Source organism: Stegodyphus dumicola, chromosome 7, assembly GCF_044657685.1.
Source record: "Stegodyphus dumicola isolate Sdum_Otavi_A_Nest chromosome 7, ASM4465768v1".
Taxonomy (NCBI): domain Eukaryota; kingdom Metazoa; phylum Arthropoda; class Arachnida; order Araneae; family Eresidae; genus Stegodyphus; species Stegodyphus dumicola.
This window is the reverse complement of record NC_140774.1, coordinates 117,038,187-117,053,392: the sequence shown is the minus strand read 5'-3', so window position 1 is coordinate 117,053,392 and position 15,206 is coordinate 117,038,187. Positions and strand designations below refer to the sequence as shown.

General features: G+C 33.2%; 1 protein-coding gene across 1 annotated transcript; it reads left to right on the top strand.

The window, feature by feature from the left end:
- The first annotated feature begins 415 nt into the window (after nucleotides 1-415).
- Nucleotides 416-8,905, top strand: LOC118189700 (uncharacterized). The gene is made up of 3 exons (XM_035360358.2): nucleotides 416-594; nucleotides 1,664-2,433; nucleotides 8,281-8,905. The coding sequence occupies exons 1-3, from the start codon at nucleotides 484-486 to the stop codon at nucleotides 8,594-8,596; spliced, it is 1,197 nt and encodes a 398-aa protein (XP_035216249.1). The 5' UTR covers nucleotides 416-483; the 3' UTR covers nucleotides 8,597-8,905.
- The last annotated feature ends 6,301 nt before the right edge of the window (nucleotides 8,906-15,206 follow it).

Genomic DNA, 15,206 nt, shown 5'->3' with positions numbered 1-15,206 from the left:
ATATGAAGAAGACCGACCAATTGAAATTAAATTACATTCAAACGGAAGGACATTTTCGGTTTTCAAAATCAAAGCACCAGGATAGGCAAGTAGCTTCCAGACTTACATTTTATGTACTCATAACTATTTTTTATCTAACGTACCGACGAGGTATTCTGATTACAGGTAAGAGATGAGTTTTATAAAAATAATCATGTGCACTCATTGGTCTTTCGCAAAGACGGCTAATATTTTCTTAAGTTACAATTTTCTCAGTGTGCATAAAAAACTTTTATTAGAAAATATAGCAAAATCGTTTTGAAGTCATCAAAGATAAAGGTATAGATAATGAAATTGGATGCATTGTTGATGAGTTTGATAGCAACGAACTGATTCGTGCAACAGAAACCGATACCTATTGATAAGAAATTCATGTCATTCACAGACTAATTCATGTTTGTCAGATAACTTCGACATCGTCTTTACTGTAGACAATTTATTAATATGGAAAGCAAGCTATTAAGCGTTAAAAACGGAGAAGATGGTTCTGAAGAATCAGATGAACCAACTTATGAATCGAAAGAAAATAAAAAAGGATTTATGGAAGCACTTACGGTAGGTCAGAAATTTGTTATTCTGTAAGAAATAAATTACTTATCAATTTTTGTAATTGAATTTGACTGAAAGGTTTAATTCAGTTAAATCAGTTTAGTAATATTTGTTATATCTGTATTATTTCACAGAGCTTTCTTTGAATTTTACCAGAAGTTTTCTTGACACGAATTTAAACCTAAGCAAATAGGAAGGCTACGTAGATGTTTTTCGTGATTTTACCTACGTATATTTTGTGACTATGAGCCAGTTTTATTTAAAATGTACTCCACGATCGTTTCCCTCTTCTTAAAAAAGCCTTTATCTACTTTGCTATATTCAAATAACCTTACTTAATTTTTCTAAATACAGCCAGAGATTGATTTCTTTTCTTGAGTTAAATATAAAAACAACTTTAATGTAATGACCATAAAATACGAGTATTGAATTAAAATATGCAGCTGCACACTGAAAGATTTTTAACGGTGCATTTGTTATCAGCTGTTATGGTTTATTCGCTTCTTTAACCATCCTCATGTGGCTCGATGTTTTCAAGAAACCGCATTAAAAATAATCATGTGCACTCATTGGTCTTTTGCAAAGACGGCTAATATCTTCCTAAGTTACAATTTTCTAAGTGTGCATAAAAAATTTTATTAGAAAATATAGCAAAATCGTTTTGAAGTCATCAAAGATATAGATAATGAAATTGGATGCATTTCTCCATAAATAATTTTACTCATGACTATGTGTAAATAATTAGTGTAAGTTATGTGAAAATATTTATATGGAAATAATACTAATTATTATGGCATTAAATATGAAATAGTATCATTTTCTTAAATAATTTCATTTCATAGGAGTTAAAGAAATGAATGCAAGCAATTTAAAACCAATCATTCCACACTAAATAACACATTTGGATCAGGCCTACATAAAAATGACCTAAATTCGTTTCCAGTGCTTAAGTAGTCGACCTTGTCTAAGGCAAATAACATATTAATGTATTCCTGTTAAATTGACTAAAAGTTTTATTCTTGCATTTCTAATTTTAAATACTTGCCAATAAAACACTGTCATTTTAAAATTTCAGGACCTTTTACAAAAACTAGATGAAACAGATATCAGCAGTTTTTTGAATTATTTAGATTCCCATTCTACATCAAGGGTTGAAAAAATACACTCATTATTAGAGCATAAAGATGAAGTTGTCAGTCGAATTGGACCTCAAACTGAAATAGCTAGAAGAGTACTCCAACAACTTGAGCAGCGGCATGTTACAGAATATAATAGATTTCTTCGACAGGTGCAAAAATGGAAACCATTACGGCTTAAGCTGCTGACGTCCTTAAGGGAAGCTGCTGATATAATAGACAGAGACTGCAAGTTAACAACAGTAGCTCGCCTTTCATCAACTACCATTGATATCGTAGGTTCGGTATTTGGCTTGTTTTTAAATTCAGAATCAAAGTGGAAATCTGAAGTATTTAAAGCTGCTTCTATATCTGGAGCCTTTGGGCTTTTCTTTACGGTGCTAGAAGTACAGCGTACGCATTCCAAACTGACGGAAATTTTGAGTTGCATAGAAGAAGACAAGATTGCATTCAAACCAATTGCTAGTTGGTTGCGCGATTCTGAAGAATTAGATGCTGCTATCCAAAGCTTATTTCCATATGGCATCGACAAAAGTTTAGTCAGAGAAATACATTATTCTGCTGCCAAACTTGATGGATATTTGAAGTTTTTTAAAGCCGGTCTTCTTTCCAATGTTCGTAAGAACAGAAATCTCATAAAAGATGTAGATTTTCTAAACAGTCTGAAATTATTTGCTGAAAGCGAAGTAGCATCGATATGGTGGGATAGGTAAGGAAATTTATTTTTGTAACTAAAATAAAATAACAGTACTATGTTTCGAAATTTCGAAATAAATATTGTTAAAACATTAATGGTATTACATGGCCAATCAAATATGGAATTTGATTGGATGAGTACAAGGAAAGGTAGTGTGGGTATTGATTTCTGCAGGACCTCAAGGTTATCTCAATTCGTACTTTGTTTCAATTTAAAATTACACTTTGGAGAAACGGATTTAATTATTAGGATTATGTTTTTCTAGAACATTAATTGTTTGTGTCTTGCTAGAATATTATTGGCAATTTGTTTTGTCTTTGGCTTTTCTTTTGGAAAAAAAAAAGATTCTAAGCCTTTTTTAATCTTTAATTTTTAAGCAAAATCCAGGCTCACTCTTTAAAGAAATTGGTTCATAACGTTGGAATCCAAGAAGTGTTTTCCACACAGTACAGTGCTTATAAGCAAATACCGTAACACTCTTCTCAGTAGGTTCAGAGACCTTAACATCAATATGTACAACGAACTGCAATTTTGTTTCGCTATCAACTTATGAATTTTTCCTCTGACCTAGTTGTCACCTATAGATTCTCTTACTCTAGACAACAAAATACATCATTCTTAATTATGTTTTCAAATAGAGGTGGATTTCTGAGTAATTTTATACTCTGAATATCTCTCACTGACCATGCTTTCTGTCGCTAGTCTGTTTTCATAATAATTTAAGTAAAGTTTTATGCTTTTAAACAAGATATAATGAAAATTTATTCTCTCTAAAGTGAGAATGCGTTTACATAAATTAAAAGCATTTAATTTTACTCTTCTGTTGCGCATTCTGCTAACAAACTTTTTATTTGCGTATTCTTGAATCTCAGGAATTTTTTAAATTTTAAAAAGTACAAAAGAGTTCAGAAAGAGAGTTTTTTCTTTTTAGTTAATCGTATAATGTTTTACTGCAGTATAATTTGGAATAGAATATATTCTAAGACCTTGTATAAAAGCAATGAGAGAACAATCGCAATAAAAGGCTCCATTCTATGACCTTCAATCTTTCTGTTACTATGATCATAAAATATTCAGCTATCCCGGTCACCATTCCTAACTCATCTCTTCCTAATTTTGCCTTGCTATTTATAGTTTTCCAAATATTTTACCAACACGTGTTAAGTTACTTCATTTTAGATGTACTCAGATATTATCAGGTTCGTGTGATATTAAGTTTAAACTACATAGATTAGGGGATATAAAGGATATTATGATTTTGCATTTAACCATGGACGAAGAACTCTTTTCTTAGTTCGTACATGATCAACAGGTATTGTAAGCCATGAGAAAAGAAAATTACGCACTGAACGACAAGTAATTAAATTTTATTCCCTTTTTTTTTGTTGGAAAACAAAAAAATGCATATTTTATCCATGTCACAAAAATGTGATTTCTGAGAACCAAATTAATTTTAATAAGGCATATGATTTCCTCTGACCGAAAGCAATGTTACGTACCTGTAAGGCATGGATTCAATTCGGTTATAAAGGAAGGATTGGAATTTATTTCCTCCCACTTTAGCAGAATATTGCCTTCCAGCTGCTGAGCTGTCTCTGACAATGATAAACCATTAGAAACTCTTCTCCCTAGAATGTCCCAGACATGTTTGATAGGATTCATGTCTGGGTAATAAGCTGGACAGTCCAAGGTTGTTGCAGAGTAAGAGGATAGAAAATATCTGAGGAACTCTCCTGTCATTGCTGATCTATCCGTGATCCGTTTGTGATGATGGGTAATGAGTAATGAGTTCACTGGGATGAGTTTCTGATGATGAATTTTACTCATAAATTGAATTGGTACAGCCATTAATGGAGATACCTGCCAAATCATCACTTCCCTGTCCTACAAATCAGACTTGTCCGTTCACAAATCTACATTCCAGCCAAATGACAAGTCATATTAGGTTATATGCTAAAACGGTACTTGTTCGTGAACAGAACTTTATTCATTTCGCCTCCATATGAGGTGCTCTTGTTCCACTCTACTACTGGCAGTACCTTTGGCCAATTGTCAATGAATCACAAACCATAGATCTGCCAATATACAAACGAGCATTCCTGTGACCCTCTTCTGATCTTTACCTAATATTTCTATTTTACAAAAACTGATTTCATAGCTCTGAAACGATACTTTGGAATAGTCCAAAGGTTTCCTTTCAGCGGGCTATGTCTGGCCTGTTTCCAATCGACTGATGATCTTTTAAGCTACCGATTCGCCTCAGTCACATTGTTAGGACATTATACTTATCGCTAAAATGTATCCAATGTATCATATTCGTGTCAATATCCCCCAGATGTTCTGAGCAGTGTATGCTATCTGCATTGAGCAATTTCATTGGAATTCAAGGATCAAAACTAGAGGATCTTTGCAAATATTTATATGCTTATCGCTAAAAAGTATAAAATGTATCATATTTGTGTCAATATCCTCCAGGTATTACAAGCAGTGTATGCTGTCTGCATTTGGCAGTTTCATTGGAATTCAGGAATGAAACTCTAGAGGATCATTATAAATATTTAATTCTCTTTTCTACAGTGCTGTACAAACTTTCAAACGAATTACATTAGTTTTATGGCTGTTTAAACACGACGAAGAATTTACGGCATATTTAACGAGGGAAAGGGCATTCTGAAGGATATGCTAAGGAAAATAATTTGTACTAGGTTACACTTTCTTCATTAGGAATAGAAGAGTTTTATTTCTTAAAAGATGAACATACATGAACAAATGCACAGAGTCAATTATTCTTTGATATTATCCAGAATAAACTGAATTTTATCATGTTGTAAGGATTATGTTAATTTTATTAATAGTTAAATTTTGATTTAAACTTCCTTTCCTATCGCTTCTTAATTTCAGCTTACCACTTTCGGCCAGAACGTAGTTTTAGAATAACGTCTGAATGCTAATGAGGAAGAGCGATATTTAACCGCGCAGTTCTACTGTCTCAGTGAGAGAGATACCAGATATTCTGGCTAGCACGCGTCCGCCTTTCTAGGCCACTCTCTCGTAAGCTATTATTACGTTCGGCCGTACTTAGGCCCTTGATAGCTTCGCAGTCAGTTAGCGTTAAGGGGCCAACTCTCTTCGAATTTTGATAGCTTCGGCTATATCTTTTTAGTTAAGATTAGTTTATTTTATTTCTTAGTTTCTTAATTTGAAGCCTGAGTGTCGGCTTTATTCTACAACTCCAAGACGGAGATTTGTTAAACTTTAGTTGGAATAATAAAGGGTTAGTGTACTCTTCTTACTTGTTGTTTTCTACCTCACGAACTCAAGCGATTATTCGCTTACTAGTTCTTAAGATTCTTCACATTATAAGGTATTTCTCCCACTTTCATAGCGTGCCTTCGTGGTGCAGTGGTTCTGCAAGCTGGGCCGGTAATCCAGAGGTTCGTGGTTCGATTTCCGGCGAAGGTGGTTGCTAATTTTTCATCTCGTCTGCTTCCAAAAAATACCTAATGTCTCTACAACATTCAATTGTAACTTAGAAGTACACAGTGGAGAATCCTGCAATGTATTAAAGTTTAAATGTAGCTCTTGCATTCGTTATAAATGTAAATGTTGTTGGCTAAATTTAAACATTAGCATCTGAAAAAAGGATTACACCGGATTTAAAAACTAAATTGATGACAGTTTATATAGGAAATTTTTTATGTAAGCAAAGAGTGTGTAATTATTAATGGAACAAAATTAGCAAAATTTAAACACTCTATAACGTCTAATTCAGAAGACAAACAACAAAAATCAGCGTTACATTCACAAAATTTTCACAGGACTAGTTTCGATGGTTTTACCGAACCACCATCCTCAGCTGCAAAACCGCAAATGAAAGCTGAGGATGGTGGTTCGGTAAAACCATCGAAACTAGTCCTGTGAAAATTTTGTGAATGTAAAGCTGATTTTTGTTGTTTGTCTTCTGAATTAGTATTTATTCGGCGTGTTATTGTGTCTTACTCTATAACGTCTTTTATTCTTCGCAAGCATAAACCAACTAAACGTTAACAGACTGCGTCAGGAATTATCCTTAAGCACGACGGAGTCCAAAGTAAAGTCGTAAAGAATCCTCTGTTAACTCAATATTATTCAGAGATGGCACTGATTTGTGCTTACAAAAGCCAACGTTTTCGGCTTAACTGTAAAGGTGACAAGTAAGTTAACCCGCAGACAGGCTCTGACTCGTAAAACTCGATGTAAACAAGCCTAATGGCTAGAAGCGCTCAGCGCCATAGAAATCTAATAGCTATTAAATCAAAGATAAAAACGTGGCATTCAGACAGGACAAGCTTTAAATTCACCTTCCAAAATTTTTATTTAAATACTAACTTCTTTCTACCTCATTTGAATACACGCATGCTAACTCATTTATATTTTGGCAAGAAAGCGTGGCTTGAAAGCCAGAGTAATAGGAAAGATTGCTTCAAAATAAAATTAACTCTCAAGTAACTTATAAATACTCACAACTCATTACAACGCTAAGACTTTAAGTATTTTATAATTGTTTACTAAAAAAAAAAAGGGCTTTGGAAGCTAACCAAAATTTATTTTAATCGAACCGTTTTCAATGAACGAAACTGTGATTTCAGTATACAGACTGTTTTATTCCCTTCCGTCATAGAATATATTTTTAACTGTTTTAATTATTTAATTGGTGTCTTAACAGTATAATAATTTTTAGAATGAGTTAGAAAGTTTATTTTAGTCATTAAAGAATGCGTTGTTACTGCAATAACTCTGTATTTATTCATAATAAAATTAGATTATTTCTTCTTACTTACCTAGCTGCATTAACAAGACCTATAGTTAATTCATTTTAGTGTGAAGTACTTTATTTATCCATACTCATAATATGATTTGACAAATCATTACTTGTAATAAAATACAGTTTTGTGGCATTCAAACAAAATTCACCAAGTACTTTAATACAAGTGGAAATAAAAAATTCTGTCATTATGCCAGGGTTTCAGTTACAGTCTTAAAGTCCAGTTTTATGAACAAACTACTGATGACATGGATCCATTCCATACAGTTTTTTTTAAACTGCAAAATTTTCAGAAATTTATGAATGATTGTGATTCCAATTGATATGAAAACATTGTTGATATTTCTCGATGGATATTTTTGACTTAACTGATGTTCATTTACAACTTGGAGTAACCTAACAGACAGGCTCCCAACCTAGTGAACGATCATTCCCGATATACAGACGCTGCGAGAGACCCTCTCAGAGGGCTTGTTAGGCGTATGATCGGGAAGTACCTCGTATGTTTTCGCCTCTCCACCAAGCCGAGGTCGATACCAGAAAAGAACCCATGGAGAAAACCAAACATGACAACTGCCTTCACGCATGCATGGCGTCACCTCTCATTCATGACGCTGGATCACCTTTGCCGATCTATTTCCTTACAGCAAAATTTTATCTGTTAAATACCTTAAAAGAAAAAAAGATTCCGTACCCTATTGGTAGGACAGATAGTTTCTCACGTTGCTCCCGCTCTTCACATCTCGCTTTACGTCTCATGAACAGCTGGTAAATTTTACACGAATTTATCAAAACACAGCTTCCCTCATGGTGAAAAATGATAGCGATCAAAATAATCGAAATGTGAGGCTTGTCCTCAAATTTTCTTTTCCTAAAATTCTAGTGCATTCTGAAACGTTACTTAATGCTTTGGGCAGTAAATTTCACTGGTTAAAATAGTGTTTAACAGTGAATATTGTAATGAATATTTAAATGTATAATTTTTGTAATTAAGATCTACATTCTCTAATCTTTGTCTTTTCTATCACTAAAGTTTTTGTTTATTTTTTTTCAAGTGTGTTCTTTAGGAATGATCCCATTCAACTGGATTTTGCAAGAATGATCACTCAGTTTGAGTTTGGTCAAGCAAGTGGCATTATCATGCAAAGTATTCCTGCTTTACCTCTGGAACAACAAAGGCTAGGTTCTTTGCCTGTAATTGGAAGAATAGGTCTTAATCTTTTAACAGTAATTGAAACATTTAGAGATTTGAGGCAGGGAGCAAAGTCTAAATATGCATATGCATTGAGAAAGATAATGACTGAAATGCAGAATGAATTCGATAGCATCACAAACCTAGTGCTACATTTGAAGCCAAGGAGACAAGATTAGACTTTTGAGCCCAAAACTAGAATTTAATGTATAAAGAGTTAACTGTTTCAACTTCTTGTGGAATCGCATATATGTTTTTCGGATATATATATTGAATGAACTGCAATTATATAAAAAATAATTTGTGTTACATTAATTACATTTGCCTTATTCCAGTTTACATTATATTTGTCTTCAACTATTCTGTCATATCTTGTTACTTCACTTGTATATTGTGATGGACTTTTCAAACTTTAATAAAATATTTACATGGTAAATGAAATTGTAATAAAATAGTGTGCATTAAAATAAAAAGAACTCCAATGTTAATATTTATAGTTTTACTCGATGGAAAACATGTACATTTTCAGTAGTACATATTAGATCTTTTCGGTAGAAAATATGCAGAGTTTTTCCTTAATACGTTGCACCGAAGTGACTCATATCCTTGTTGTCTTTTTCAGTCAACATTTACATACTTGGGAAAATTTTACTAGGGGAAACAAATCGCAAACACTACACCTCAAAACTTTGCAACTCTTTAAAAAAAAGAATTTCACAGATTACGCCTCAAAAGTATGTAGTGTCCAGGGGGTTAACTTCTATCTGGATACAGGAGTAGCAGGAAACTACACAGAAGAAGGGTTCAAACCCTTCTTCTGTGTAGTTTATTAACTCTTTAAAACTCCAATATTAACTCTTTAAAATTTACAATGCGTCTGCTTGACGCTAACAAACTTCGCCCCTACTTGGGCGGTAACTGAAAGTCAGAGAATAGAAACTAGAATATCATTACTAGAATATTTTTTCTGATATTTGTAAGAACGTATATATACGTGCATATTAAAATATCTCAAAGAGTTTAAGGCAATATATTAAAAGTACACAAACCCAGGTATAAAATACCAGGAGAATTTTATTCCTCAACAATTATTAGGCGTGTATATAGCCTTTAATTGAGTCGATTCTTTCTATGACACTGCTCATTCGATCCTTTTCAGTGCTCGCCCCAGCCTCGCTAACGGTTCGCGATCCCTCTGCTAGTCCGATTTGTTCCGCTCCATCCTCGCTAACTTTCTTACTCACACCGCGTCACCGATCCTTTTCATCAAGGGTATTGTTAGTCGATTCTTCCTATCCATACACGAAGGCATCCCTCCCCTTAGACGGATAACCCTCGAGTGCTTTGCCATAATCAAATAAACCAAACCGAACCGAAATATAGAGACTTATGTTTGATTACTCGCGATACTGATTCCGAAATCTGCGTCCAAAATAAGCTTGCTTTTCTGTTTAATTTTAAAATAAATAAAGATATGGTAAAATATGGCATTTGTTATCATGTAAAGTTAAATATATGCTACTTATTCATAAATCTTTTCTTTGGATATCCTGGAAAGAGCCTTTTTTTCAACTAAATATGGTCAAATTTTATTAAAACATTGTCGTATGTTTTTTTGTCTACATGTACATGCTGTCAGCTAAAGCTTTTATCGGCTAAATGTCAGTATCGGTTAAGTGTGCTGTTGGCTAAATGTTCGGTCGGCTAAATGAATGCAACATATATTTTATTTTTTTGTAAAAGAAAAACTAAGTCTAAAACCAATTCTAAGACTAATTTAGTTATTCAATAAATTATTGCAGCATTAATTAAATGAGAGCAATTTTTATAAAATATTTTGTAAATTTCTGTACTTTCCTAAACTAATAAGCAGTTTAAAAATACAAATGAATAAGACTAAAACAAGAAATATTCGAAAAAGTCAAAAATATTAATACTAAACAATTTAAAGATTAAATGATAATACCAAAATGGTAAGTTGGAGAAAAGAGCAAAAAATTGCTAGCAAATAATATAAATCTCAGTACTTAATGCCTTGTTTCCGTTCGTTTTCAAGGAAATGGTTAAAAACAAAAAAAATTAACTTCAAATAAAGTAAAAACAATATCTTTGAAATTAATGAGTTGTATAAATAATCCACAGAAATCCTAGGAAACCCACAATTTCCACCCCCAAAGTTGCTTGAATTTTATATGCATAATTTTGAAATTTTCACAAATAATAAAACAAACACTTCGCCCTCTTTGAAACAATAATGAATTAGGAATATCTAATTAAGCGATTTTCCAGAGTTTTCACCCTCTTAGAAAGATAGTTTGTAAAATAATAGAGCAACAAGTGTAGAGACATTAGATATTTTTTTAAAGCAGGAGACTTGAAAAATGAGCAATGCCCTCGCTGGGACTCGAACCATGGTCCAATCGAAATACGCGCCCAGCGTTCTGACCACTACACCACGAAGACATGCTAAGAAGGCGGGAAAATACCCTTAGCATAAAAAAATAAGGTTAAGTAAAAGTGAAAGACGTATAGAAAAAAAAATCTCTAAACGAAGTAAGAGATAAAATGTTATTACTGCGAAATAAATAACTGGAAAGATAAAAGTATGACTAATTCTAGATAACATATATCAAAATAAAATATCTCTAGTATAAACACATATCAAACAGACACCTATATTGCGTTTTCAAAGTTTCAAGATATCGATGATGCAAGAAGTTTGCAAAACTGTGCAAATAAAATTTTTCCAACCGTGAAAATTAGTATTCTTTCAAATTAATAGTTTTCTAAAGTTTCTTTTCAATCCTGGCATTTGATATCAATATGCATATCATGCAGTACGGCTTTTAAATAGACCTCCAAGAAAAACACTTTTCAACCGTTAAAGTTTTCGTCATGTATTCTATGCATAAAATGGCTGACTGACAAAAATATTTAATTTTTATGCATACATATATTTATAAATGTTTTTATTTTTACTATATTTCACATTCAGCTCCTAAAAAAAATCACTGCTTAAATACGCATTATCATAAATTTCAAAGGAATGAAATAATTTTATATACTTGAATATAAATTTATTATTGCTTATAATTCATACAATATTTAATGAACGAACAAAATATTGTAAGTCAAAAGATTTTCACGTATACGTAGTTACACGTACACGAATAGTTAAATAATATATATATATATATATATATATATAATAAATAAAATGTTTTACTTATGAAGATCTAAATGATTGCGTTATACACATGCAGCATGTATTCGCAAAAGTATCATGAAACTATCACAGGAAACGGTAGGTGAATTAGAATATAGGATCTCGGGTTTCGCGAGGTTCTTGTATGTTTTTAAACGTATTTACAGTAAAATGCCATAATACTTGAAAAGAATAGAATTGAGTAAATTGTCGTTGTCTGCAGCTTTGACAATAAAGAAAATATTGATATTGATTTATTAACCGTCTAAAATTTAAATAGTAAAATTAAAAATTTTTAGGTATAAAATTGAGAAACTATCCAGTTTTAAAAAGGAGAAGCTTTATTTTTTATTCAATTTTGTTTCAAAGATTTTACATCTTTTAGCATAAAAATGTGAAAAATGTATAATATGTCATTCCACTTTACTATGTCCTAGTTAGTTAACAAATGATTTGGGAGTTGCCAATTTCTCATCTCTCTTGCTCCAAAAATACCTAAAGTCTCTACAGTGGCGCCCGAACTAAAAGGGTTGTGGATGATAACTCTCCACACCCAGGATTTGGCGATTGGGTTCCCTGAAAACCCCAGTCGCCCTTTAAAAGGGGGAGTATATAAGGTATTTCTCCTTCCTAGCGTGCCTTCGTGATATAGTGGTTTTGCACACTGGGCCAGTATCCAGAGGTCCGTGGTTCGATTCCCGGGGAAGGCATTTGCTCATTTTTCATCCTGCCTGTTTCCAAAAATACCTAATGTCTCTACAATAGTTTACATTGCTTGTATAATAAAGGTGCTAAACCATGAAGGAAAACAGTCAGTAGACTCACGTTCATTTAAAACTGCATTATAATGGAAAAATGAAATGATTAAAATATAAGATAATTTTGGGGTACAGAATGTGCAAAACACGGTATTCTGAGCATCTGCATCTGGCAACAATATCAGATGTTGTAAGGATGCGTATGGACTCAAAAAGACTTCCATGGTTCGATGGCCGTTACGAGTATATCCAGTTCTATGCCAGATGTCCATATATTGTATTGGCAAACAGTTGTCGTTACATCAGTCTCTCTGTATGTGGCTGTAATATTAATCTCTCTGCAATCACTGACCGGACGTTTCAGTTGGCGGTAGATGTAGACAGCGAGTCAATCAAGACAGTATTTAAACATTTTGCTTATTGAAAAGTATAAAACAGCGAGGATAACATTTAGTATATCATTGTCCTCTTGAAAGGTAAGGCGATGGAGACACAGAAGATATGGCTGAGCCACGGTTAGTGAAAATTCATTAATACAACAAGGGCTAGCGCAATTAGCTAATATGCGGACTAGCGGTAAACGAGATAAGTACCTAATGGAACCCCTTATCATTAGTCCAGGTTCTAGGTGCTGGGCTAATGTAATAACGAAAAACGAAAGCTTCCACTGTTCGATTCCATCAGTGCCTCCATACAGGGATACGACCATCATGATACTACTGTGAAAGCAAAGCAAAATTCGTCAGGAAAGATGGCATCACGCCACTGATGCGGCCGCCCATGTGCGTCTCTGAATGCATCAATATAGGTACGGATTTCTTTGCTGTACCGCCAAAGGAAGCCAAAGCAATGGCCTCCTTGCTAACGTAATCTTTCATGTTGCAAGCTTTATGATACCGTACGCACGGATACTTGGTGCTCTGCTGTTTCCTGGCAGTGATGTGATGTACCTTTACGAGCTCTAACAGTGATGCGGATTATATGTCTGTTGGCTCCACGATTGGTGAGATAGGGCATTAAGATTCTACATGTCGCTGCGTGTGGCCCTCTGGAACCTATTGATTGCAGATTTTCATCATGGTCTTCATATCTGAATGAACCCGAGCAGAAATTGTCCAATGTTATAATCCACAGTTTCGTGGGCTATGATTCTTCCTCGATCAAATTCTGAGATGTTGTTAAGAGTTCTTTTTATACAAGGGAGTTGGCTGGTTACGATTGATGGGAGGCGGAGACACCGTCACTCTACCCAGATGTTAAGTGTATTGTCTCGCTGTCCCGCATACATAGCATTAGAAGATACATAAAAAACATTATAATATACTGTTACTATTGTGGCTTAGAACATACTTACATAGTTTACGTAATTATTACGAAATTCTAATCATTGTCATAATCTTAGCCTGATTGTAGCTTTTATGCAAATTTATCCTGTGCGGCCTTCAATGTGTAGCAATTCGCAAAGCCAGTAGTGTTCTGTAGTTATAATAAATACAGGACTCTAGTTTTTCTTTATTACAAATTATCTAATAATTGAATTCGTAAACCTAATTATTGAACTTCTAGCTTCATTCAAATGATTTCAGGATTTCCGAGAAAATAAATCAAGACTGATGCCACTTAACAGCCCCGGAGTGTAAGCAATAGTGCATCTACGAATAACGCATAACATTCTGCTATTAGAACTTTCGAAAGGGGTACTACTGTATGAAGAATAGGTTATATATAAATGTTAGGATCTGTTACGACCAGCAAATGTGGAATTACCAGTTACCATAAATACAAAATAACTAGGAAATTTGTAGGAAATTCTGGGGAGAAACCAAAATGCATATTGGAGAAATTCTATACAACATGCCCATTTTCAAAGTCTTAGTTTTCAAGAGCAAAAATAATTATTATCACTCGAAATTTGTCTAACACATACAGTCTCATAGAAAAGAAAACGAACATAACTATTGTGGAAATTTTATATTATGTAGTACAATGTGTTATAGTGATAAAATAATGTAAAATGTTAATCCTGGTTATTGTAATAATTACTAACGGGATTATTTAATTCAATAAAAAAAGCATGACGACTATCTAATGTTCATTCCGATTCTGGCCGAAGGCACATCTGAGGAATAACTGTGAGAGGATTGTGCTCGTCTTCTATCATCATCCTCTCAAAAATTTAAATTTCCTTACTGTAAAACGATATTATGGTCACAAACATTCATGTATTATTTAATCCTCGACCCCGCTGTGAATAAGGCATTTAATAAGCTTCGCTAAGCACCATTCTGGGCGGTAATTTTACAACAATGGCATTATATTGGGTAAAGAATGCAATAAAAATCTAAGATATTTTAAATAACTAAAGTAACTTTACGTAAAGGATAAACAAAAGTAACTTCAGTGTATGAAACTACTACCTTTTTATAGCACTAGAGAAACTAAAGTTAAGAAAAGTTTTCTATTTATGTAGCTGATAATCAAATTTCGTTGAAACTAAATTTATCGACAATTTTCCAGGTTTAAATGCTGGTAATTCGAATACATTTAATAGCACAGATTAATTGATTTTAAGAATATAATTTATAGAGGAAAAGAAAGAATGAAAAATAAGAAGAAATAGTTTAATTCATTTTAGTTTCTTTAGCATAATAAGGGAAATTTAAAAAATGAAAGCAGTAAAAATCCTGATGTTTGAATATGGTTTGAACTTTACTTTGTCTGCAGTGAGCTACAATGTTATCTGCGATAATCAACTGTTCGCAGGTAAGCCTTTCGATAATGCGAAATCGCTTTATTCCCAGAAATATAGATAAGCATCTGATAAAA

Excerpts from the sequence above, each read along its gene's own strand:
- LOC118189700 (XM_035360358.2), top strand. The coding sequence starts at position 484 with ATGGAAAGCAAGCTATTAAGCGTTAAAAACGGAGAAGATGGTTCTGAA. Across the intron at positions 595-1,663 it reads GATTTATGGAAGCACTTACG|GACCTTTTACAAAAACTAGA; the intron begins GTAGGTCAGAAA and ends TTAAAATTTCAG. Across the intron at positions 2,434-8,280 it reads GCATCGATATGGTGGGATAG|TGTGTTCTTTAGGAATGATC; the intron begins GTAAGGAAATTT and ends TTTTTTTTCAAG.